We start from the raw sequence: 27,987 nt of genomic DNA, 5'->3' as shown, positions 1-27,987 counted from the left end.
TATTTGACTGGGTTCTGGATTTGAACAGAAATATGTTCATACCCAATTAAGATGTTACTGTCTCTGATGCTATGTAGAGCAACATGTGTCAAAACTAGAGGGCATGGCTCGAAGGTGACAGGGCCAAAGGCAAAGTTTAAAGAATATGTGCGGGGCTGTTTCTTTTTTAAAGCACGGGGTGTGGGGACGTGCGTGGAATGCATTGACAGGGGTGGTGGTGGAGGCAGATATGATTGTGGCATTTAAGAGGCTTTTAGATAGGCACATCAAAATGCAGGGATTGGAGGGACATTTATTATGCGCATGCAGATGAAATTAAATAATCTTGGCATCGTGCTCAGCACAGATATTGAGGCCCGAAGGGTCTGCTCATGTGTTGCACAGTTAAAGTTCCATGTGAGGAATAAATATCTAAAAGATTATATATAGGCTACAAATTATTTTTTTCCATGACTCGAGATGTAAATACTCTTAGTCATAGAGTTATACAATATGGAAATAGGCCCTTCAGCCCAACTTGCCCAACATTTCCCATCTACGCTAGTCCCACCTGTCTACATTTGTCCCATGATCCCTGTAAACCTATCCTATCCATGTACTTCCCTAAATGTTTCTGAAATGGTGTGACACCACACAACTCCAGTGAGAAAAATGTGAAGGTGAATCTCGTTATCAAACACAGAGAATCAAAATCCACCTCCATGGTGTCGTCTACAAGAAATGATATGCATTAAAAAAAAACAATTCAAAGATGAAACCCAGAGCTGTAATTTGATGTAATTGATTGTAATCAAGAATGTTGGAAATAGCAGAACTGCAGCCAGAGCAAGAACAGAAGTATTGAGGAGGGAATAGTATCAAATGGGGCAGAGACATCACGGAAGAAAAGGTAGGATAATGTATTTTGGTTATAGTCACTGAGGTGCCATTTATCACTTTGGCCCAAATAGTTCTGACATTATTGACATAACCTAAACAATATATTAATGAACGGAAGGCTGAGACTGGTGAACATGGATTGTCTATGAGATTTAGAACTATAGTGACAACAAGACCATGTAACACCTTTTGGTTTGCTCACTGATGAATGATGCCACCTGCATCTGGAAGCACTTGCTGGGGCAATCTGAGTTTTTAATTTAGTTATCATCAGATGTATCATCTTGATGTATTATAGAATGATACAGCATGGAAACAGGCCCTTCAGCCCAACCTGCCCATGCTGACCAAGATGCCCCATCTATGTTAGTCCCACCAGCCTGCGTTGAGCCCAAATCTCTCCAAAGCTTTCCTCTCCATGTACCTGTCCAAATGTCTTTTAAATATTGTTATAATAATTGCCTCAACTACCAGCTTTGGCAGCTCATTCAATATATCTCTGCGTGAAAAAGTTGCTCCTTAGAATCCTGTTAAATCGTTCCCCTCTGATCTTACATTATGTCCTCTGGTTCGTGATTCCCCCAGCCAAGGTAAAAGGCTCTGTGCATTTACTCCATCTATTCCCTTCTACCTCTACTAGCTGACCCCTCAGCCTCCTGCATTCCAAGGAATAAAGTCTTAGGCTGCCCAACCTCTCCCAATAGTATCAATGCACAAAAAAGGATCAGAGAGAGAAAGGGGGATCAACAATTGGAGCAGGTCGGAAATCAATTACATCACCCGACTCAAAACATCACCTATTCATGTTCTCCAGAGAAGCTGGCTGACCTGCCAAGTTACACCTGCACTTTGTCTCCGTTTGTGTAAACCAGCATCTGTAGGTCCTTGTTTCTACTAGTATCCTTAATGGTCAGATTAATTAAGGAGCAAATGGCCAACAAACTGAAGTTTGTCCTGTTGGAACAATGTTCTTGTGACGTGACACACCTACACAGTCAGCTCCCCTGCCCAACGACCCCACCCCCAACACACAAATTCCATTAACTGTGCAGTTGCATAGTGATGGATGCTCATTGAAGGTGACATTTCATCAGGTAATTAATACAAAAACATTCAGTTCTATAGGCCATAAATACGGAACAATGCACACCCTTTGAAATGTCGTTGTGGTGCCTATAAAAAGTTCTCCCTTGACAACACTAAACCTGGATGTGTGACTGTTTTGAGGTGCCTAAGTAACCATGGATGCTCATTAGTGAAAACACATTCTAAACATCTCCATGCAGCTGTGGTGGTACCAGATCCGTGACAGTCACGGAGGGGCTGAGACCACAAGGCACTGAACTGCTGCAGAGAGGTGAGAAAGAGCCAAACCCCATGGTGTAACGATCTGGCAAGGTTAGAAAACATGGAGAGCAGGGAAGTTGAATTGGAGTAATCAAATGATGCCAAGTTAGGCTCTTGATGATCCACTGAAAGCAGAGGGAACAGCTGAACAATGGAAGAAGCCCTGGAAAGGTTGTTCATTTCTCCCCCACCAGAGTACGTTAATGCTGGAGGTCTGTTTAAGTACTAATAACATAAATGCTAATCATCAAGAGTGCCACAGTGCTGCAGCAGTAGAGTTGCTGCCTTATGGTGCCAGAGACCTGTGTGAAATCCTGAATACAGGTAATGTCGGCACAGAGTTTGTACGTTCTCCGTGTGACCTGCATGGTTTTCTGCGGGTGCACCAGTTTCCTCCCACATTCCAAAGATGTACAGGTTTGTAGGTTAATTGCCTTCAGTAAAGTTGTAAGTTGTCCCTGGTGTGTAGGATAGTACTCGTAGTGTATGGAATGATCACTGGTCGCTGCGGACTTGGTGGGCCGAAGGGCCTGTTTCCACACTGTATCTCTAAAGTCCAAAAGTCTAATCAGATACATACCTTCAAATCCCATTCGGATGTTTCAGATTTTGGATTCATTTTTCAGACAAAACTCTAGAAGTAGAACACTGTTGTGAAATTGACCATAAATCTATAAGAGCGTCACTTAACCCAGTTGGCTCAGTAATGTCCTTCAGGGAAGGGAATATGTGTCACCCATGCTTGGTCTGACCTAACTAAAGCCTCAGTTGTACCAGCAGTTCAAGGTGGTGGCCTACTCACAATGTAATGAGCAATCAATGCTGGCTTTGCCTGCGATGAATTATCCCAAGAGTTATTTTCAGTATCAGCAGCTTTTGAATTCAGTATGTTGCCAGTGGAGACAGAGAACTAATGGGGCACAATGGAAGACCTCCTCTTCTCCAGGGGTGAGATAAACAGGGGAGAGTGTGAGGAGGTAGACACAAAATGCTGGAGTAACTCAGTGGGTCAGGCAGCATCTCTGGGGAAAATAGGTGACGTTTTGGGTTGAGACCCTTCTTCAGACCCTGCTTCAGTTTGAGTGAAAAAGAGTCTCGACCCAAAACATCACCTATTCCTTTTCTCCAGAGATGCTGCCTGACCCGCTGAGTTACTCCAGCATTTTGTGTCTATCCTTTGTGTAAATCAGTACTGCAGTCCTTTCCTACATGAGAGTGTGAGGAGTCTGAGTTTGTTCACGTTAGCCATATCTAAAGCAATGCCAGTTCCCAGACAATGTGGTATGGTGTTGAAGCATCTGGGGGGGGGGGGGGGGGGGGGGGGGGCTGAAGACCATCCCACATGCTCTCATGCTCTCTGGTTAGAATATTGTTAATGGCCTGACACTCCTTTTTGTGTTGGTCAGGAGGGACAGCAAGTCTTAGTCATGAATGTGTGTTTTCTGGATACCCTGTTGTCAGTCAAAAACTGGAGTAATTTGCAGTATCAGATAGGTCATGTTCTGGTTGAAACATTAAATTGAACTCCTCTATGGTGTATATAAGAGAGCATGTGAAACTGTTCAGAAAAACTGCAGAATGCGCTACTTATGAAACGATTAGTATTGATCCCTCAAGCAAAGTCACTAGATGTATTATCCAGCTATGCATTTCACTGCCAGATAGCAATTCATTCATCAAAGGGTTTTGCAGTCCACATTACAACTGTGACCACACTTCAAACATACCTCATTGGTGTAGACCACTCTGCAGTGCTGAAATGGTGCTATATACATTCAAGCCCTTTCCTTCAGAAGCCAAGAGATTCAGCGTGATGCCACTTGAGAGAGGCATCAGACTAATGATATCTATGGATCCATTCCCAACAGGAGTCATAACCTTCAACAGCAGAAAGGTAATTAAAAACACTAAAGTGAGACACTCATGAAAAATACTTGCATTTGTACCTCAAACCTCTTACAGACACAAGATGGTATAAAGGATTTGACAACCAATAAAGCTGTATTGTGTAGGAAAGAACTGCAGATGCTGGTTTAAACCGGAGATAGACACAAAAAGCTGGAGTAACTCAGCGGGTCAGGCAGCATCTCTGGAGAAAAGAAACAGGTGACATTTCAGGTCATAGGTTCATAAGTGATATGAGCAGAATTAGGCCATTCAGCCCATCAAGTCTACTCCGTCATCCAATCATGGCTGATCTATCTTTCCCTCTTAACCTCATTCTCCTGCCTTCTCCCGATACCCCCTGATACCCATCGAGGGTCGAGACCCTTCTTCAGACCAAGAGATGACGTTTCGGGTCGAGGCCTTACTTCAGTCTGTTGAATCCCGGGAAGTGAAGATGGACGTCACCCCCAGGATTGGTGATCACGGCAAAGCAATGAGAAAGTGATGGGTGCAGTATATTCTGCTCCCAGATGAGGGTACTTTCACCGTCAAAACTCTGTGTGCAGCTGGCTAAGCTCGCCCCAGCTCACAGTCTGAACAAGGACGTTACTGGTCAATTTCAGGAAACTCTTGCCAGAAATGGTCAATTTGGATTGTCAATAATCCACTCAGTTTGACATTTTTCTCTCAGTGTGGATGAGGCCTCATTATTGAAACAGCCCATTACTCAGCCGTCAATGCACATGGAATTTTCCTTGTCTAACAAATTGCCCATTTTATCCCACTCCCCAGGGAATCGCATTGTTGTCTACAATTGAGTGGTGACAGGCCCAATCATTTAGCTTTCCTTTAAACGAATGGCTGTACATTAAAAACTTACCTCATTATGTGGAACTAACCGTGAAACAAGCTCGGAGGATTTAATGCAGCCGAAATAGATTCAGATCAAGGGGTGACACCCAATAGGCAAAAGGTTAAGGCAATGCTCATCTTCAAATACCACACAAAATGATGCACAAACACCATTTGACTGCATTTAACTTTTGTCTGCAGTGCTGTAAAATGTCATACATTAAGTATTAGCGTCAATGTTATGGATTTTTGCTGTATGCTGTCTTGCTGTGAGTAGGCGATATGTGGGTGGTGGGAGGCAGGAGTGTGTGGCTCTCTGGAACCTCTGCCCCAGCCACTGTAAAAACCCTTTGCCGACAAGGATACAAGCCAGCATCTATTTGACCGACTACAGCTAGTGTAATGAATCCCTTTAGACTCCTGAACATCACCAAAAACAAGTCCTATTAATCCAAATGAATCCCTTATCCATTCTATTTAAGAGGAACAAACTGCATCCAAGTAATGATTTCAATGAAGTCTGGCTATCCCTTGGTGTTTCACGATCACGAGGTGCATTGGAGTTGTAGTCCTTGTTATGATGCAGGAATTGTGAATACACAGCACAATCCCAAAGATTCTTGAGCGGCACAGTGGCGCAGCGGTAGAGTTGCTACCTTGCAGACTCAGAGATCCGGGTTCGAACCTGATTACGGTTGTTTGTCTGTATGGAGTTTGTATGTTCTCCCTGTGACCACGTGGGTTTTCCCTGGGTGCTCCGGTTTCCTCCCACACTCCAAAGGCATCCAAGTTTGTAGGTTAATTGGCTTTGGTAAAATTGTAAATTGTCCCTAACGTGTAGGATAGTGATAGTATATGGGGATTGCTGGTCACCTAGACTCGGTGGGCTGAAGGGCCTGCTTAGGAACATGGAAAAATAGGTGCAGCAGTAGGCCATTCAGCCCTTCGAGCCAGCACTGCCATTCAATATGATCGTGGCTGATCATCTAAATTCAGTACCCTGTTCCTGCTTTATCCCCCATACCCCTTAATTCCTTTAGCCCTAAGAGCTAAATCTTGAAAAGATCCAGTGAATTGGCCTCCACTGACTTCTGTGGCAGAGAATTCCACAGATTCACAACTCTCTTCCACACTGTATTTCTAAACTCAAACTAAACAACACATGATGGTAGGCAGATAACTTTCTACATTGGTGTTGATGAAGGGCAGAATCTTAGCCGAGGCATTGGACAGGACCTTCATGAGTGTTAATGCGTTTTCTCCTGCCTCATGCAAATTACGTTAAACAAGATAATACATAACCGCGGTCTTGAAACCCCTCATAAGTCTGTCGGATCCCATGACTTGGTTCAATTTTTGACAGCTCAATAAAGGAGAAGTCAAAACCATTTTCTGTTTCTAGTTTGATATTAAAAATGAATAGGAGGCCATGTCATTTTCTTCACTCGATTTCCCCCAGTGGGATGTAAGTTTTCCCTCCTCGTTTCAACTAAACCACTTATATCTTGAAGTTTATTCTTATGTTTTCTTCTTCCATGCTGCTTGAATGTCACTCTCTCAACAGGAGGGTGGGTCAACGTGGCTAGAATGAATGCTTTTCTGACGTTCCATTATGGAAGCAGCTGGCATCCCGCTGCTGTTGATTTATCCTCTCCTCCGCCTGCCATTCACACCCTGCTTCCAAGTGAAATACTTTGTTTGTTATTTGTGAAATTAAGTAAAGGCTAATCCTGCCCTAATGTGCGGAAAGCTTTTCTGACAGGGCGGGAGAGATTTTTTTGTTTGAGGGGTGGGGGGAATGGGACAGTGCACCTAACCCCTGAAAATGGGTACGTGCCCTCCACCTGTGCCAAGTGCAAGAATAGCCACAAGTTGGAAACGCAAAATGAGCCCATTAACCTCTGGATTAAGCTCAAGTGCATCCGCCATTATGACCACCTTGGAACGGGCAGGACTGTAATTTAATTTGACTGCTCATTGAAGAGTTTTAATTATGGTTTGGGCATCTAACCTAGGAAAGATTCTGCCCCTGTGTGAATACCAATGTACTGACACTATAAATACTGCCCTTTTTTAAAATCTTTTGGGTGCGTTCACAGAGGTTGTCTTGTTGCAGTTGGAGGAAGTTTTGAGAGGATTACTGCTAAACTGGTTAACTTTTGGGTCAGACATTTTGGTCATTGCAGATCATTAGCTGCATTAAGTGTTGCTCATTCAATAAATACTATGGAGACTCGGGTGGAATCAACTGTGAAAGCACAGGAGCCATGGGTTTAGCAGCAACCTGTAGCTGTTGAACAGACAAGGCAGGGATGGATACAGCTGACAAAATGCAGGGCCTGCACAAAGGGTATGCAGCCTCCTCAATTTGCTGGGACATCTTTGACTCTAACTGCCCCAGGACATTCTGACTTGCATGTAAGTTATTGGAGATGTGAGCTAGAACAAGATCTACTGCATGTGAACACATTTTGCTTGGAGACATGAAATTAGAGAGATACAGAATGGAAAGGGTGGCTTCAGCCCACTGCAACTATCAAGCTTTAAGTGAATCTAATCCAACTCATTATATTCTCCCCACATTCCATCAACTATCCCAACCATCACCCCCCCTCCTTCCTCCCACCCCACCTTCAGTCACTCATCTACACAATTTACAGTGGCCCTTTAATCTTCCAACCCATGCACTTTTGGGATGTGAGAGGGAAAGATAGATCAGCCATGATTAATATGTGGAGTATACTCAATGGTCCCAATGGTCTAATTCTGCTCCTATGACCTACTGTATGAAACCACTTCACCTGGAATAAATTAATACGGTCACAGAGAGAACGTGTGCACTCTTCGCACCATAGCACTGAAGGTTGGGATTGAACATGGGACAGGAGCTCCATGAGCAGCAGCACAATGTGGCCATCATCCTCAGTTGCCCCGCTTCAGAATCAGTGCAGGACTCTTCAGATTCAGATTCAGATTCAGAAAACTTTATTGTCTGTCGTAACAGAAAATCTTCTTTGACGTGGCTCAACATACAACCTGGACAATGTACTGATAAGCAGTCATACAACACAGATTTCTGCGAGCACACACAGTGTGTATAGATCTTAAAAGCAAGTATAAAGATTAAAAACTGTAAATATAGACAAGATAAAAGTTGTGGATACGTGTAAAGTGACAGTGCGTCAGGGTTAATTTGTCCCTTGTTCATTTTTTATTTAAATTGTTTACGGCAATGGGTATGAATGAGTTTTTGTGGATGTTTCTCTTGGATAGGGGGACTTTATATCGGCGGCCTGATGGCAGAAGTTGGAAGGACTTGTGCAGGGGGTGGGTGGGATCCTGTGTAATGAGGTTGGCTTTCCTTTTAACTGCCTGGGTGTGGAGTACTGATAATTGATTTTGAGTTTTGCCAGTTATTTTGCTTGCTTGATTGATGATCTGGGAAAGCTTTGATTTGTCTTTGACAGAGGTGAGGGTGAACCAGGATGTGATGTTAAAGGTGAGTACAGATTCTATGTGATTTATAGACAGCTGTTAAAATGTCCTGTCTGACATCAAAGCTCCTGAGTTTCCTCAGCAGGAACAGGCGTTGCTGTGCCTTCTTGTACACAGAGTCTGTGTGCTGGGAGAAGGACAGACGGGTGTCAATCTCTGTGCCCAGGTATCTAAAGGCCTCTACCTGCTCAACTGTCTGCCCATTCAGCCTCAGAGGTGAGATCAGTAGGAATTCCCATTCCCATTCCCATGATCATCTGGAGTATACTCAATGGTCCCAATGGTCTAATTCTGCTCCTATGACCTACTGTATGAAACCACTTCACCTGGAATAAATTAATACGGTCACAGAGGGAGGGGGGGAGGAGTTGGGGTGGTGATGGTTGGGATAGTTGATGGAATGTGGGGAGAATATAATGAGTTGGATTAGATTCACTTAAAGCTTGATAGTTGCAGTGGGCTGAAGCCACCCTTTCCATTCTGTATCTCTCTAATTTCATGTCTCCAAGCAAAATGTGTTCACATGCAGTAGATCTTGTTCTAGCTCACATCTCCAATAACTTACATGCAAGTCAGGTTCAGGAATAGCTACTTCCCCTCAGCCATCAGGCTATTAAACCTGGCTCGGACAAAACTCTGATTATTAGCAACCACTTTCTGTTATTTGCACTACCAGTTTATTTATTCGTGTGTGTATATATTTATATCATGGTATATGGACACATTTATCTGTTTTGTAATAAATGCCTACTATTTTCTGTGTGCTTAAGCAAAGCAAGAATTTCATTGTCCTATACAGGGACACATGACAATAAACTCACTTGAACTTGAACTTGGGTATGCACGTGTATATGCTGGAGGCAGCTTATTGTGTGGGGTTCCCCATCAGCTTCACCTCAGATGGCGAGGCCACTGGAACTGTTGTTCTGGCTGAATACCCACAGGGATGTGGTGCGAGATCAGATCAGATACTTAGACTTGGGTAGTCAAAGCAGCACACAGACATAGAGCAGCACAGGAGCATGCCCACTGTGCCAAACATGATGCCAAGTTCACAAATCTCCTTTACATGCATGCGATCCATGTCCCTCCTTGCCATGCTTGCAATGATGCTGACCAAGCTATTTCAGCCTGAAATGGTTTGGTCAACCATCACCACATTGTTCACCATTGTTCCACGGCCTCTTTGTTCCATGTGTTGAAATGACACAACAGTCAAAAATAGGATTGTCACCAGCCAGAAAATGGTCCTGAACAATTAAGTTTGCTTGTGCCAACACAGAAGTTACAATTCCAGGGTAATGCTTGTGGGAGCTTCCCCATGGTCTGTGTCTCTGCACGTGTCCTGGGCAGGAACAAGGATGTCAACACAAAGGCTTGCACCATCATGGACCTCTTACTCGAGGTGGACTTGTCCGCTTTCTCTGCAAGAGCGCACAGTCCAGATGGAGTCTTTGCCAGCACACATTCTTCCTTGCTACCTTGGAAGAGACTGGTCGGTCTGGAGGGACAACCTTCATGCCCAGCCGAGCAGGGCTTGGAGGGTCCCATGCCCCACGGCACTGGCCTTGCAATGATTCCCCTGCTTCCGCTCCTTGCTCCAGCTCACTGGTGATGTGCAAGGCACCAGTGAAAACCCGTCTTTCCATCTTACCAGTCCTACCAAGATGTGATGGGCAGTGAGAGACCTCTGAGGTCCTCCTGCTGTGCAGCGTTGGAGGTTGAGAAGGCCCTATGAGAGCCTGAATACAAATTAGATCATACAAGATGTAAATGTTTATGCTTTGAACCATGTGCGTGATTAGTGATCAATTGACCTGGCACCTAATCCAGACAAGTAGAGGCAAAGTTTGAGATGAGGCTGGATTTTATCTGGTGATCTGATCTCCACCTCTTTCTTCGTCACTAACGGCCATGCATTCTGGCATCCAGGTTCACTCCAAAGCCACCTCCTGAATGATCACAACTGTCTGACTTCGGAAGGAACGGCAATGGCTGTCTGCCTCAACTAGGAGGTCTGCAATCACGTGTTGGTGCTGCAGGAAAGAAAGGAAAAGATTAATGAGTCTAATGACTTATTCGCATGGATGGATGGAAGTAGAACATTTATTGATTGTGGCGATGAGAGAGGGAAGCGTGACAGTGCATAAAGATGAAGTTGAATGTCAGTGGTGCTGCAGAGATGAGAACGTGAGTAATTGCATAAATGGGGAGGTGTGTACCTGGATGATGAGGAGGTGCAGGGATTGATGGGTCGATAGAGCGAGAGTGAGAGGGTTGGAACAATATACACAATTTGTCATTGTACTCACCTCTCCTGATGTGATAAGGTAATTAAACAGCTGGCGACATTGAATCCGGGAGTTAGAGCCCACGCGCCTGCTACTGACGCCAGTGGTCAGCTTCACATCCGTGGTCCGGCTTTCAGTTTCTTCCTTTCATCAGCGGGAAAGATAATGTCCCTGCAGGTCCTCAGAGCACCCAGCATAACACCCAGCCAGGCATCATGGGGTCTGGGGCAGTCTTGCCACATTCACTGCCTATTTTCCTCTCCGTTTGCAAGGAGCAAGGTAGGAGCTAAAAGCAACACCAACAACTTTGGGAAGAAAGGCACAATATCCTCCCTGACGTTCATAATTTGCAGAAGCAGAATTAGGCCATTCGGCCCATCAAGTCTCCTCCATCATTCAATCATGGCTGATCTATCTTTGCCTCTCAACTTAATTCTCCTACCTTCAACCCATAACCCCCCGACAATTGTTCTAATCAAGAATCTATCAATTTCTACCTTAAAAATATCCATTGACTTGGCCTCCACAGTGGTAATAAATTCAACCGATTCACCACCTTCTGACTAAAGAAATGTCTCCTCATCGCCTTCCTAAAGGAATGTCCTTTAATGCTGAGGCCATGGCCTCTAGTCCTAGACTCTCCCACTAGTGGAAACATCTTATCTACATCTATTCTATCCAGGCCTTTCACTTTTCAGTAAGATTCAATGAGGTCCCACCCTGGAATGAACCAAATGGTTATTTTTACAACAATCTGGTAGTTTCAAGATCATTGTTACTACTTTTGTTCCAGATTTATTTTTTATTATTTGAAGTATTCCTTACTGCCATGGTGTGATTGGACTCAGATCCCCAACAGGCCTCAGTCCCAGTAAATAACAAATTGGTATCCTCACTCTGATGGGTCTTGGCAAAGAACCTCTTGATTTAAATCAGTCCCAATTAATGTGCTGCTGAAAATAGCACATTATTTGAAATGTCCTACATGTTCTGATGAACCATGAAAGATTTCTACTGGTAGATGTGGAGTTGATGTTTCCCTTGGCTGGAGTGTCTACAATCAGCAGTCATTGCAAGGGATAAGCCAAGTAGTGCAGGGTGGAGAAGACGTATCTTCACCCAGAGAGTTTCGAAGACTCAGGAGAGCAATTTACAACATGGTTGGGTATCAGCCAAAGATATAACTGTATTTGAACAGCCTGGTTTAAATGGATGTTGGTTCTGGAGCTAGTCTCATACTATAGCTGGGGTACAATCTGGTCCCAAACCTCCTGATATACTATGTGACACAGTGGTGCAGTGGTAAAGTTGCTGCCTTAAAGCGCCAGAGACCTGGGTTTGATCCCGACTAGGTACACAAAATTGCTGGGGAAACTCAGCGGGTGCAGCAGCATCTATGGAGCGAAGGAAATAGGCGACGTTTCGGGCCGAAACCCTTCTTCAGACTCTGTTTTTTTTCCATACACTCCCTCAACCACACACACTCACTTACCCACACTCACCCACACTGCCTCACACTCACCCTCTCACCCACACACACCCACACATACACACACGCACCCACACACTCTCACCCACACTCTTACACTCCACCGGCCACCAGCGGGCCAGAGCCGTCATCTCAGCACCATGCCCACAACTTCACGATGCAGACAGCCTGGTCTGACTCTCCCCCCCTCCCTCCAACAGGGAACGCCATTAGCAAACATATCTAACAATCTTTCCCGAATTAATAAATTTACCCATTATCAATGTTGAAAAAACACCACATTACTGCATGAATTAATACTTTCATCAGATAAAGTACATTTTCAAGGACGTACAAGGACCTATGATAAATCCATGGACTTTCAGGGCCTTGAAACCATTTCAAATTCCAGGAATTTCAAGGACCGTACGAGCCCTGCCTTGCAACACTCATCGCACACAAAGAGTCTCTCTCCGGTGTGTATCCGCTGGTGCTCCCGCAGCCCCCATACTCTCTTGTCACAGTGGGAGCAGCTGCTCGCCGGCGTGGGTCCGCCGGTGCTGCCGCAACCCCCGCGAGCTGTCAAACTCCTCACCGCAGTATGGGTCCCGACTATGTGTGCTGCCCGTATGGAGTTTATACTCTCTCCCTGTGATCGTGTGGGCTTTCTCCAGGTGCTTTGGTCTCCTACCACGTGCTCCAAAGACGTACACGTTCACAGGTTAATTGGCTTTGGTAAGTTGTAAAAGAAAATTGTCCCTGTTGTGTAGGATAGTGTTGGTGTACGGGTGATCGCTGGCCGGCATTGATTTGGTGGGTCAAAGGGTCAGTTTCTGCGCTGTATCTCTAAAGTCTAAAGGTGTTGTCAGCCATTATTTGTTATCATGTTGGATGGAAAATTGTGAGTATCTCAGGAAGATGATGTGATGGATCCTCCACCTGGTAGGCCTGACTTCAGCATGGTTGTGAATGCTTCAGTTCTATCTTTAGCACTCACACGCTGGGTCCCACTATTGTTGAGATGGGGATGGTCTTTGAGCTTCCTCATCCTGTTTGACTGTCTAATCTGGCGTGCATATCCATCCGGACCTGGCCACCTTGGTCAGTGGCAGTGCTACCAAGACATCTCTGGTGATGGACATTGACGTACCCCCATCCAGAGGACATTCCTTGACTTTTCTACTTTCAGATCTTCATCCATGTTGTTGAACGTGGAGAAGCACCAATTCCTCAGCTAAGGGAAGTGGTAACTCAGAAGAGATTTCCTTATGACTACTTCAATCTGAAGAAGAGGCCGGCCCAAAATATAATCTGTCCATTTCCTCCACAGATACTGCAAAACCCAGTGAGTTCCTCCAGCACTGGGTGTTTTGTTCAAGAGATTGTCTGAAGAAGGGTCTCGACCCGAAACGGAGTCTGAAGAAGGATCTCATCCCGAAACGTCACCCATTCCTTCTCTCCAGAGATGTTGCCTGTCCCGCTGAGTTGCTCCAGCTTTTTGTGTCTATCTTTGGTTTAAACCAGCATCTGCAGTTCCTTCTTACACATCGCCTTGCCTACATTTGGCCTGTAGCCACAAGTCAAGTTTAAGGCCTGTCAAGACTACCCCCTCCACCCATGTCCCACTAACAGTGGGGCAGGAGTTACCCAAGGAATACGATGGAAGAGTCTGGCACCTTCTTTGGAAGAGATGATTCTGAGAGAACAATTATGTTAGGCTGAAGATAGACACAAAAGGATGTAATAACTCAGTAGATCAGGCAGCATCTCTGGATAATCTCCTGAGTGTCTGAAGAAGGATTTCGACCCAAAACGTCACCTATTCCTTTTCTGCAGATATGCTGCCTGACCCTCTGAATCATACCAGCATTTTGTGTCGATCTTTGGTGTAAAAGCATCCGCAGTTCCTTCTTACACATGTTAAGCTGTTGGTTAAATCATCGACGGAGCAGCTCTCCCAAATTAGACACAAGGTTTGAATGCGAGAATTTAGCAAGGTAGATCCGGCTGAGAAAGATTTTGCCCAGATCCGGTGCCTTAGTTAATACCAGATGGTCTGTCTAATTTAATGGCCTTAACCTCATGATTATGACACAACTGAATGGCTTGCACGGCCAGACCATGCAAGAGCTAGCCACGTTGCTGTGTTTAAATTCAGAATTAGGCAAGATTGCGGAAAGGTCAGAGATTTACTTCCCCATTAGTGAATCAGGTAGGATTGTACAATAGAGTACTCAGCATCATCATTACTTAGATTAGTTGATCTTTTTGTAAAGGCTGTGTGTATTGTGTAAGAGATTGTCTGAAGAAGGGTCTCGTCCCGAAACGTCTCCCATTCCTTCTCTCGTAAACTAACCACCATCTTGAGGAAGTGCCGGGGTGGTGGTGGTGGTGAAGGTAGACATGACAGTGTAATTTAAGAAGCTTTTGGATAGGCACATGGATATGCAGAGAATGGGGTGGTAATATGGATCTTGTGCAGGCAGAGGGGCCAGTTTAACTTGGCATTGTGTTTGGTGCGGACAATGTGGGTCAAAGTGTCTGTTCCTGTGCTGTGCTGTTTGACTTTCTATGTCCAAAGTCTGCATGGCTGTTCACTGTCTGACACTGCTCTGAAGATGGAGTACCTTCCACTTAACACAGGTTTGCACTCCCAGCTGAGTGGAGATATGATGAGAGCTGAAGTACCAGGACAGTAGTGGAGAGCGTGAATGGTCTACTGAAGATCAGACCTGTTTAGTTTAGTTTAGAGATACAGCACTGAAACAGGATCTTCGGCCCAACGAGTCCGCACCGACCAGCGATCCTCGTATACTAGCACTATCCAACACATTAGGGACAATTTGCCATTTTCACTGGAGCCAATTAACCTACAAATCTGTACATCTTTGGAGTATAGGAGGAAACCAGAGCATCCACAGACAACCCACGTGGTCGCAGGAAGAACTTAAACTCCATATGGACACCAGCTGTAGTCGGGATAGAACTCAGGTCCCTGGCGTAGTGAGGCAGCAGCTCTACTGGCCTGTATCAGTCTGGGAGGGTTAGGACTAACTTTGCATATTGATGGCAACATCCAGGATAGTGGATGAGCAGCCAAGAGATGGCTCGCTGTAAATGGCTCGATTGGAATCATGTATTGTCTATCTGCTGACTGATTAGCATGCAACAAAAGCTTTTCACTGTACCTCGATTCACATGACAATAAATTAAACTGAACTGAAAGGAGACCCACAGCCTGATGGGGAATGTCCTGCAACTTCCACAGCCTCATCTGACCAGCAGAGACAAGCCTTGTCCACAAGCCTAGCACAGGAGAGGGTCCAGAGGAGGTTTACAAGAAATGAATGGGTTAACTTATGATGAGCATTAAATGGCACTCAGCCTGCACTCGCTGGAGTTTAGAAAAATGAGGGGGGACCTCATTGAAATGTACCGAATCGTGAAAGACAGAGAGAGTTGATGTGGAGAGGATGTTTCCACTAGTGGGAGAGTCTTGGACTAGAGGTCATAGCCTCAGAATTAAAGGACATTCGTGAAGGAAGGAGATGAGTGAGAGGGTGGTGAATCTGTGGAATTTGCCACAGAACGCTGTGGAGGCCAAGCCAGTGGACATTTTTAAGGCAGAGACAGATAGATTCTTGATTAGTACAGGTGTCAGGGGTTATAGGGAGAAGGCAGGAGAATGGGGTTAGGAGGGAGAGATAGATCAGCCTCTGGTGGAGTGACTTAATGGGCTGAATGGCCTAATTCTGCTCCTATTATTTATGACCTTATGACATGGAATCAAAAATTGTCCTGATTAGAGGATAGAGAGATCTCTCTTTCTCTTTCCCCTCCCCCCCCCCCCCCCCCCCCCATCTCTTCACTCCTAGAGAAGGCCTGGAAAAAAATCATGCTTCTGAATGAAAACCAGGTTTCCTTTCTAAATTCTAATTATTATCAATACAGAACAGCAATAAATAGGTGTGACAGCCTAAATCACACCCAATAATCTCTCATTCTGTTTTTGCTGGTTCACATGCACTGCTTATAACATGAGTGAATGAATCCCTGATGCAATTACTTTGTTGCTATTTCCCATCACGGAAAGAACTCAGTCCTCTGCACAAATGCTGCTGTTCTCAGAGGACTTCCACTGTGCAGGTGGCAGTGACTGAGAGCGTTGCGGTTCCAGCTTGCAGTTCAATATCAGTGTCTGGTATTGACCATGGTAGCCAATGCAGCCCAGAGTGATGCACATCACGATCTATCGATCAGATTGATGTGCAATGGGCTGAGAGAGGAACTGGGGAAAAGAGCTGATGGATTCAGGAATAAAAATCCTTCACACAACTGAGTGCAAGTTTGGTACCAACTCTGTCAGTGTGGACAATGGGAAGGAAACGCGGTTTTGCCACTAGGATTACCAATATCATTCTCTTAACAATTAAATTAACCTGTTGCAATAGCATGCACAAGTACACAGCAATTAATTTTGACCAATTCCATAAATTTCTGCCACTTTCCATCCTCCTGCTGGAAGCCTCTCAGACAACAGATAACAATGGCACACTGGTAGAGTTGCTGCTTTACAGCGCCAGAGACCTGGGTTCGATCCTGACTACGGGTGCTGCCTGTACGGAGTTTGTACGTTCCACCTGTGACCACGTGGGTTTTCTCCAGTTACGTTGGTTTCCTCTCACATTCCAAAGACGTGATTAATCAGGGTGTCAAAGGTTTCGGGGAGAAGGCAGGAGAATGCGATTGAGAGGGAAAAATAGATCAGCCATAGGTCGAATGGCAGAGCAGATATGATGTGCCAAATGGCTTAATTCTGCTCCTATTTCTTATGACCTTCTCTGGAGCCTCTGGAATAAAGGTGACTCGAAGGTGATGGAGATCTGACAGTATGTTTAAAACAGTATAGTTCTGCTTAACCCTGGCCAGATATTACTGTCAATGACCAACTCAAATTGTTGGTCCATTGCACAGCATACGTGGATGCAGATAGATTCAAAAATCAGACTTTTGGGGGTGGGGGAGGGGAAGGATATGGGAGTCATTGATTGGCAAGTCTAAAGGTATTTTAAGACTCAGATCGGAGCTTGAGTGCAGAGTGATTTGAGCTGCTGAGGATTCATTCAGAATCATTATCATGTCAGCGACTAGCAGCAGAATCTCATTGGCAGCTCGGCCCATGTGCAAGGTGAATGTGAAAAACACTTCGGAAAGTTATTTGCAGTTTGGGAATTTTCAGACAACCCAACAGAAAAAAACAAAAAAAAGAGTTGGTGCGTATGGCCCAACGATGGCCCTTCTCAGCGGGTGAGCAACGGTAATATCGTAACGCACAAGATGCTCATTTGGCCCTGTTGACCACCGAATGATTTGGAATAATCCAAAAGGTAACAGCTGGAGTTCTGGAGTAACTCAGCGGGTCAGGCAGCATCTCTAGACAACATGGATAAGTGGCATTTCGGGTCAGTAGGAAGAATGGTCATTGGTGCTTTATTGTTACATGTGCCAATGCACAATGATATTTTTTTCTTTGCATACAGTTCAGTAAAGTATTGGCATGCTCAAGTACAACCCCCAATTAGTAAACTACAAAATGAATCCACTGAGACCGCATGCAAAGAGGCGTCGGGTTTTGGGTCTGGACCCAAATTGTCACCTATCCATGTTCTGCAGAGATGTTGCTCGACTTGCTGAGTTACTCCAGCACTTTGTGTCTTTTTATTGTAAACCAGCATCTGCAGTTCCTTCTGTCATGATATTTTGCATGCTTTGCTTAATCTAACAAATAAAGAAAGCTGAACTTATTTTTAAATCATTTCAGCTGAATAACATATTTACTCCACGGAGGGGCTTAGTATGGGGCATTTTGTCACGCCAAGCCCTGGTGACAAATGCCCCGGTGTAGGCCGATGCTAGGCTCCCCAGCCTGCGGTTCAAACCTGGGTGTCTCCATAGTGACAGACATTTGGATTACAATATGGGCTCATCTTGGAAAACCATCAGCCTTTGACTTCTAACCTTCGGAATAGTAACGGGCTTTCAGATTGCAATCATCCAATTTGCATGACACAGGCACACATCGATGTGCGCGCCCCTGGTGTGTCTGTCAAATGCAGCCCATCTATTAGCGGATTATAAAATATCGACGGCCCATGCAAATAGGAAAGAAGGACAGATAAACCATGCTGCCGCTGACATGCCCGTTAAAGGAACCACTCGTCTTGCTGGTTTCGGCAGCTTTGAAGCACATCTGGGACAGTGAGGTGGCTGCCCGCAAAATACAGGAGACGACAGACTCTAAGCCGTGGAGAGTGTCGGGCCACTGATTTGGGGACTGATACGGTCAGTGGGAATAAACCTTGACACCCTCCACCTTCCAAAACACCAAAGATCAGTGGCGGACTGGGTCTAAAAATATTGGTTGGCAGGAGTCAAAGGGGGCCCACTTCATCAGGGGCCCACTTGATATAGGGGATCACTTCATCAGGGGCCCACTTGCCACCGGGCAAGCTGACACCCTGGCCAGTCCGCCACTGCCAAAGATAGACCCAAAATGCTGGTGTAACTCAGCGGGACAGGCAGCATCTCTGGAGAGAAGGAATGGGTGACATTTCGGGTCGAGGTCCAAAAGAATGTCTCGACCCGAACATCACCCATTCCTTCTCTCCAGAGATGCTGCCTGTCCCGCTGAGTTACAGCAGCATTTTGTGTCCATCTTCAGTTTAAACCAGCATCTGCAGTTCCTTCCTAAACCCTTCCAAAACACAAGCATGCTCAATGAGTAATCACACTGCGCTTTATTCCTCCAACACAGACCAGACAGAAAGATGACTGAAGAGATCTTTAGTGTTATGGAACAGTTCAGACAAGTAGAAAGGCTTCCACTCACATCTTCAATAAAAGGAAATACACAAAGGGAATCTCATGAGAACATTTTTCACCCAGTAAGTGGCTAAAAATGGAGAGATTGTTCATACATTTGTTGAGGCAAATGGAAAAGGATATATTTAATGATAATACGAGAAAAAAGGATGGACAATTTGCTGATTGTACGAAAAGAAATACGAGTCTCCTGTAATGCACATATTCTGAAATTGAATAATTGGGTCTAATGGGCTGATTCCATGTGTAAATTATGCAAGACATTACTACATCAAACAACTAGAGTGCAGATTATGATTGGGTTGTTGGGCAGGTGTAATCACAAGCATTTTTGTTCCAGATCTCTCCCACATCTTCCACCCCCGCGGCAAGCACAACAATGCCACTAGCTTTACATTTCATCCCCAACCAGGTTTGACATCTTTCACCCCTTCTCCTTCCCTGATCAGACGCAGTCCGGAGCAAAACACAAAAGTGCTGGAGGGACTCTGGAGGATGAGGATAGAATGGGACCCATCTTCAGACTGATTGTAGCAGGAAGGAGAAAGCCAGAAAGGAGGTGAGGTTGGGACAAAGCCTGACGAGTGATGGGTGGATACAGGCGAGGGGGGTGTTTGAGTGGCAGAGATGTGGGCAAAGGCTTGGGATAAAAAGATGACAAAAGGGTGCAAGGACACAAGAGGAGCGAAAAATGAAGCCCGAGGAAGGGGACACGTACATGTCATCTAAAGTAGCTCTGCCCAATGGTAGCCATTGAGATATTTGACCATCAGGGGGCGCAGCAGGCAGCACTGTGTTGCCTTCATTGGTGTACACGTGCACTCACACACTCATGCACGTGTGGGTATATTTTCAGTCCAACACAGGGTGGTAGTTAAAAGTCCCACCAGAACACATTACCCAAAATGACCAAAACTAATTGGAAAACCACCACAGCCGAGGTCAATTAGAAATAATTGGCTTTTCAAAACAGATCATTATACCTCCTTCACATCCAGTGTTCATTGAAACAAGAGGCCAATTTAAACATTGATCTATAGAACACCATGTGAATTCCTCACAAATTAACCTGTATCTGAGTGAACTTGAACGTGTGAAGATGGTGCCAGGATAATTCCTGCACATCAAATTAGTGATGTAGGCTGGACCTTTCACAATTGCCTGAAGCAATGGCTTAATTAAATTGGTGTCAGTGGTTGCCTGATCTAGAGGACGTAGAGAACTCCAGTCCCAATCTTTCCTCCTTCTCCCTGCTCCCATCGAGCAGAAGATAGAGAGGTTTGAAAGCACCCACCACCAGACTCAGGAGCTTCTTCCTCTGTTATCAAGTTTCTGAACAATCCTTCCATAAGTCAGAGTACTGTTTGATTCACCTCTACCCCATTGCAAACATTGGATGTTGTCTATGAAACTGATGCATCATAATGCTGCATTCTGCACTCCGTATTTCTCTCTTCACTTTATCTATTGTACTTGAGTTTGGCTTGACTATATTCACGTATATTATATGATCTGATTGTACAGCATGCAAAACAAATCTTGTCACTTTACCGCAGTACATATAACAATAACAAACTTAAACCTTCAAAATGTAACTTCAGCCCATGTCACTCCGCACTCCAGGTTTTGACCTAAAAATGGCAAACACCACCAACTGGGCCAGTCCGGCTGGCTTTCTAACACTACATTATTCCCAACCAATCATTTAACCGGTACACGTCTCCACTTCAGTGCAGTGTCAATGAACGGCAAAGCCAACTGAACTTTAATTAGAGGGGGTCATCGAAAGACTGATGCTCTCTACTACAGTCTTTTGGAATTAAAATGAACCCCTCCATCCCAGAGCTAAAAGGGCACTTTCGACAGGAATACAGATCCATTAGTTTATAAACCGAGATATATAGTACGCAGATAAGTTATGCAAAACATTTTTAAATACTGAAGATAGACACAGGAGTAACTCCAGTTACTCCAAGTGCTGGAGTAACTCTGCTTCAGTATATCTGAAGAAAAAGGATTGGTGACCTTTCAGGTCAGAATCTTTCTTCATCCTTTTTCTCCAGAGATGCCACCTGACTTGCTGAGTTTGTGTATCTTCAGAATAAACCAGCATTTGCAATTCCTTTCTAAACATTTTTAAAATATTGGTTAGGCCTCAGCTGGGATACTGGTGTAGATTACTTCAGGAAAAATGTCAAGATATTGAAGAGGAAGCACAAGAGGTTTCCGAGAAGGGTGAGACAAGGAAGTGCAGGTGCTGGAATCTTGACCAAAACACAGAGTGCTGGAGTAACTCAGTGGGTCAGGCTGCTTCTGTGGAAGGAATGGACTGGTGATGTTTCCTGTGGGAAAAGGTTAGATGCCGCCTGACCCGCTGAGTTACTGCAGCATTTTGTGTTTTGTTTCTAGAAGGGTAGCAGAGCTCTGGAACATCTGTGAAATCCAGATAGTTATCCTTGGAGTGGAAAAGTTTAAGGGCAGAACTGTTCAAAAGCTTGAGTGTTTTGAGGCACAAATAACTAAAGAAAACACTACTAAATTGTAGACAGATTTATTAATTGACTAAAGAACCAGACATGACAGGAGGGAAATAAATGAATGTAGCAAGTTGCTAGGGTGTGGAATGGATTGTTTGAGAAGATTTAATAGAATTTACGGGAAATTTGGATGAACATTTGGAGAGCTTTTCTGCAGTAGTGAAAAGCCACAGAGGTATGGGCTTAATTGGATAAATCTTGTAAATGCCAGCAGAGGCATAATGGGCCAAATGGCCTTCTTGTGCACTATATTATTTGACAGTTTTAGTCTATGACACTAAATTAGTTTTTCTCTGGGTAATGAAATTGTAAACGTGTTCTGAATAAGTAGGCGCACAATTTCTCATCATGCAGCGCAGAGAGTGTTTTCTCAAAGCAATCCCAATTTAGACATTCTAAGCACATAATTCTGTTCCAAAGAAACATCCTCATTCTTTAGTTCTGCTCTTTTGTTGAAGTCATACATCTGCCTTTTAGGAATTGCTTCAATGACCACAATGTGGCCATCAGCTTCACCAGCCCCTACCTTGAACTTTATCCGGCTACTCAGGCACCACCCTCCCACATGAGGCTTTGTATTGACATGATACTGTTGCAGAAGTTAAAGCAAAGGGCAGATGTATGCAATTACTGGGTAAGGGTGGTGAGGCTGGGAGCTGAAATCAGTTAGGACTGCAATCATTGCAGGGTAATTACTAAGATTTATTTCTTCTGTGAAAGTTACCTGCAGTCTCACAGAAGAGACAAATGTCCCCCAAAAACCTTTCCTAAAAGCTCAACATACAAATAAAACTGTAAGTTATGCAGAAGGTAGCCACAAAATGCTGGAGTAACTCAGCAGGACAGGCAGCATCTCTGGAGAGAAGGAATGGGTGACGTTTCGGGTCAAGAATCCTTCTTCAGACTGAGTTACTCCAACATTTTGTGTCTATCCTCGAATTAAACCAACACCTGCAGTTCATTCGTACAGTGCCAGTTATGTAGTTTCTCTTCAAGCATGGAGAAGTCAAGCACAAATGCTCTCCTGATCTAGTGATCAGAGACACTCACTGATAGTCACTCAATAGCAATCAGGAGGGAATTGTATTAAATAACCCTGGTTAACAGCAACATCACTATCTCTGCCCTCGATTCCAATCAACCAATTTACCACAGAACAGGGATTACATATAGAAATTTCTGGTCTGTGAGCCTCAGTACCAGACTAGGTCATCTACTGTATTTAAATGACCAAACTGCAGATGATACTAGTTACAAACCCAAATTGCAAATTATGCTCTTCACCCACAGAGAAGTCAAGCACAAATGATATCCTGATCTACTGATCATAGACTATTCAATGAAAGTCACTCAATAGCAATCAGGAGGGAATCTTATTAAACAATCCTGGCTAATGGTAACATCACTATCTCCCCTCTTGATTCACATCATCCAATTTAGCACAGAATAGGGATTAAACATAGAAACTTCTGATCTGTCAGGAGCACAAAAGGTAATCAATTAAACTAACAAGCTGCAGATGAGAATCTGGTTTTCTTTTTGAAATTACTAATAATCTCCGAGAGAAAACCACATAAAAAAAACCCATGGAGCATTTTGCAAACATTCCACAGAGACGTGACCTGCAAAAGTGGACAACTCTTCAATGCAAAAGCAGAATTGTTAAATATTAAATATTACAGACAACAGTTTGTTTGATGTCATTTTAATGTCACACACACACTACAATGAAAAAGAAGCTAGTCGGTTTCACCTCAGGATCATTCACTGAAATAAAATGAGTACTAACCCTTTGAGAGCTGCACCAGCAGTTCTTCATTGTGATCATTATCGTAAGATTAGGCGCTCAATTTATTCAAAGAATACAATTAACAAAGATCTACTCTTTGCATTTCTAACGTTCGGGGAATTGTGTTTCCTAGGTTTGCTTTTATTCAGGTGGAGGGTTTGACGTTTTGTTTATTGAAGGTATCTGGGGAAGGATTTTTTTTTGGAAAGAAGGGTGGTCATTAGCTCACACTCATAGAAGTACCCTGTTCTGACATTGTGAGGATTACATTGATGTAATGTATTCAACACAAAGCACATAGACTCAAAAAGAAAGCTGCAACACAGAGGAAGCCAGTTTGCCCTTCATGCTCTCAGCAGCCTAAGAAGTGCTCCTAACTGCACTTCCTAGCTCCTGGTCAATTGATAGGCTGGCCACAGCTCCTATCCATCTGTTTTTTGTTTCCTTTCTGGCACTCTTTTAAAGAGCTAGTGCTAAGCACACAACACCTCTTCCATAGGGGAAAAAATGCTATAAATTCCCTTCCAGTCCATTCATCAATTACCTTAAATCTATGTCCATTAGTTCTTGATCTCTATATTAGCCAACAGAGATTTTTCATATGCGTCATTTCCAGACCCTTATTTTTTTTATACCACAGTTAACTTTTCCTCGCCCTCCTCTGTTCCATTCCCAACAACCCTTTCTCATAATTAAAATTCTCCAGTCATCACACACTTCTTTTGCACACAGACTTCACACACAGAAACTGGTGTGTGCCAGTGTGTTTGTGTTCTGCACACACTTGCTTCCACGTTTCTGTATTCAACCCTATCAATATATAATTTTAATTCCATCCTACTCTTAACTAAACTCCTATAAAATGCATCTCCACTCTCTCTTCCATCACATGTTAGCAGTAGCAAGTTTCAAGGTCACTTTTTTTGCGGGTCTTGCACGAGGGAAGAATGTTGGTTGAAGCATCTCCTTTGAAGATGGGGACAAGTGGAGGAGAGGTGGGCAGGAGAAATAGTTGCCCGCCCCAGATTCAGTTAATGCACCGTGAAAAGGTTCAACTCTCAATACCTTTACTCGCACTTGCATTGATTTCGCAAGCCTTCAATTCAGCTTTCACCTCCCTTTTAAAGTGGACGTCATTACAAGTCTCAGGAGTGTTTGAGGAGATGGCTGCAGGGTGGGGTGGCATGTCCAAACGGGTTGACTCTGTGTCAGGTCAGTCCGACAGAAGGCATTACAATCACAGTCCTTTCCTTATTCATTTTCTCAGTTACACCTCCTTGATGACCTTTCATTGTTTTATTTAAATTTTAAATATACTCTATTTCTAATAAAAAAATACATAGAAAACAAATAACCGTGCAAAAAAAACCTCAATGCATTCCTAGTGTTTATACATTCAATATTGCTAGTCAATACTCAGTAGTGTCTTCACACAAAACACCTTTGCCACTCATGTGTCCCCCTGACGTGATATACCTTCCCTTATTTGAGGGGTGTCCGCACCAGACTCAGCCTCCTCAGTGTCCAGCAGCTGAAGGACCCGAGACTGTGGCAACAGTCTCCAAATGTACACCACATGCACTGATCATGACATCTTTCACTCTCCCTTCTAGTGGGAAGGCAAGGTGCCCTTTAAGTCAGGGAGAGCAAATCTACTTTCACAAGGAAAATCTGTTCTATTGATCCAACAAAAATGTCAGCAGTCCCTCAATTCCCAAGCATTAGGCTATATGCGTTTAAAACAAGATACAAATTGACTTGATTATAAGCAGTCAGACTTACAGCCAGGATACTAAGGTGGAGAAAGAGTACTTTAAACAGGTCACAACCACTCCACTTGGTGGTCTCACACCATATGCCCTGTAATGGTAACCACTCAAATGCTCATGAACTATAAATTAAATGGATTCTGTAATATATGCAGTCTAATATTGTTAAATATCGCATCTTTCAAAAAATATATATTATTTTAAGAATTATTCATGAAAGGCTAGAAATTGATTTGTAATTATATCTTCATTACCGAGGTTTAATACTGAGATAATTCTTATTCCGCAAAAATAATCTGTGCAATAAAATATTAATAAGAATTTCACAGCAATAAAAAGGTTTTATGATAGCAGCTGTTGTGATATCTAGGTCCAGGAAGAGCGCTATAATATCAAACATAAATTCATTTTTAATCAACTTCAAGATGAATTATAGGAAGACAGTGAAAATATAGCTAGATTAACGGTGTAAAACATTCTCTATTTTACAATCTACAGTGTTCAGATTCTGTTTTGCTAAACTTTGTTAAACCACCGGCTCTTTAGCCCAACTTCGGAAAACTGGTATATTTTAATCAAATATATGTATATACTAAACAGTCCTCTCCAGACCGGAGAGCTGCCGACAGCATGGTTTTAAATCACAAACTCTGTACAGTGGCGACTCACCGTTGACATAAGTCAGGTTTCCAATGTCCGTCACGTTCTCGCCGAAGGTTGACAGGCTGGCATTGTATAGGAAGAGCGGGTCGGTCGAGTTGGCTGAATCTGCGGAGATTGAGTCCGCAAAAAGGTTCATTTGCAGTAGTGTTTTCAATAGGTATCTGAGCATCATGATCACACATTAGCTTGTGATTTTCTTTTAAGTTTTTTTTTGAATAAAGGAAATATTGTGCGTGTGCAGCTCAGGCGAGGCGACAGTGGAGGTCTGGAATGTCTTCAGTGACTGTTGAAATAACTTCAGTCTACAGTGCTGTCTATAGGCAGCCCTTCAACTCGCCGAGGTTAGCACAGTCTGATGGGCTTTTCACTCTTCTCTCTCGCTGCTGGCTGTCTGTCTCTCTCTCACTCACTCACTCTCTGTGTGTCTCTCTTCCTGTGAGTGTATGATCGGGATCCCTCGGGGAGGGAAGTAGAAACCAGGTGCTTGCACCAATAAATGTTTAATTATGAGATTAATAAGGCTCCCGAGAGAGGAGGGAAGAGCCGAGAGTCACGCACATTGAAACTCAGCCCTGCTGGGCTACGAGAGAGAGAGAGAGAGAGAGAGGAGCAAGGATAAAAGGAAGCTCCATCCACTCCTGCTTGGCGCAAATTCCAGTTTAATGAGAGAACGGAGCAGGCTGAAGAGATTGTGTGCGTTACTGCTGCAAACTTTAATTCGTCTTCACGCCAAGACTATGCAAAGGACCCTTCTCACAAGACAGAGGCGGTGCTGGCTTTTTATTGCAGTTCTTTCCCCCCAAATCAGCACTCTGCTTCATTCTAAAGGACATTTGCCTTTCTAAAAAAAAATAACAAAAGCGAAGGCAGGCGTGGAGTAAATCGTGCCTCCTCTCATACTCAGTATTGTGAATCTTTTTTTTATCCTCTGCTATTTGCATATTATTCAATGCACCCTTCACATCTCCGTTAATTGCATTTCATACCCACATCTCCACGTACCGCACTGCATCTTAACCCTTTCCAGGGTAAATATTATGTGTCGAATTTTTTTTTTTTTTAATGATTCGAGTTAACAAGATCGATATTTGTGTTGTGACTTGGTTAGTTTATTACCCACTTCACTCATGCAGTCTGATAAATTGCCAAATGTTTTGCTTCCTGGTATAAACTGATGGTTTAGTCCCGTCCCTATCTCTGGGCAATTTAAACTGGGACTCGGGGGCACAAGGGGGGCACTATTTGTAATTCTTGTGTGTGGCTGGACCAATATGAGTAATAAGAATGAAATAATTCTGGACACAGATTGGTATTCGTGTGGTGTTCCTGGCATTCACCGCTTTGTGGCAATAGTTCCTGATTTATTCATTTCCCCATTCATTTATTTGTTTTTTTTTGGCATATATTTTTGTTTGCACTTATTTATGAGGCCCTTGCACTCATTCACTCACTACACTCCCAGGCAATATAGTTACTCCACACTGCCCATGCAGTTTTAGGCTCGTCCACCAGAGGTCACGATTTAGACGCGAGGCTTGTTTGGATGAAGGTGTTATAATAGGATGCCCGAGTCTTTCGCAAATGGGGTTTTTCAAATTTGTGCAAAGAAAATTGTGCAAAGACAAAGAAGATGTGTGCTATTGGGTTTGGCCATCATCTCCTAGAACATAAAACATAGAGGTGTACAACACATGGACAGGCCCTTCGGCCCACAATGTCCATGTCGAACATGATGACAAGATATACTAATCTCATTGGACTGCACAGAATCTATATCCCTCCATTCTCTGCAAATCCTATCTAAAATCCTCTAAAACGCCACTATTATATCTGCTGTCCCCCACCACCATCGCTGGCAGAGTGTTCCCAGCTCCCACCACTATCTGAAAACTATCTGAATTTGTCCAACTTCTCCTTGTAACTGATACCCTCTAATCTAGGCAACATTCTGGTAAACCTCTTCTACACGCTCTCCAAAGCCTACACATCCTTCCTATAATGGGGCGACCAGAACCACGCAATATTCCAAATGTGGCCAACCAGTCTTTTAAAGCTGCATCATGACTTCCTGACATTCTCAATGGCCGGATCAATAAAGGCAAGAATACCTTAAGCCTTCTTTACCACT

General features: G+C 43.9%; 1 protein-coding gene across 9 annotated transcripts in view; it reads right to left on the bottom strand.

The window, feature by feature from the left end:
* The window catches only part of robo3 (roundabout guidance receptor 3), a 503,574-nt gene extending 477,255 nt beyond the window's left edge, over positions 1 to 26,319 (bottom strand). For 2 of the 9 annotated variants that reach the window (XM_033049828.1, XM_033049832.1), the window contains exon 1: positions 25,866 to 26,309. In XM_033049828.1, coding sequence (XP_032905719.1) covers positions 25,866 to 26,031 — 166 coding nt within the window. In that variant the 5' untranslated portion in view covers positions 26,032 to 26,309. Of the gene's footprint in view, positions 1 to 25,865 lie in introns of all 9 variants that reach the window. The other 7 variants (XM_033049834.1, XM_033049836.1, XM_033049837.1 and 4 more) reach the window with 7 other exon arrangements.
* Positions 26,320 to 27,987: the final 1,668 nt, after the last annotated feature.

The sequence above is a fragment of the Amblyraja radiata genome, chromosome 33, assembly GCF_010909765.2.
Source record: "Amblyraja radiata isolate CabotCenter1 chromosome 33, sAmbRad1.1.pri, whole genome shotgun sequence".
Lineage (NCBI taxonomy): Eukaryota > Metazoa > Chordata > Chondrichthyes > Rajiformes > Rajidae > Amblyraja > Amblyraja radiata.
This window is presented reverse-complemented; position numbering and strand designations above follow the sequence as displayed.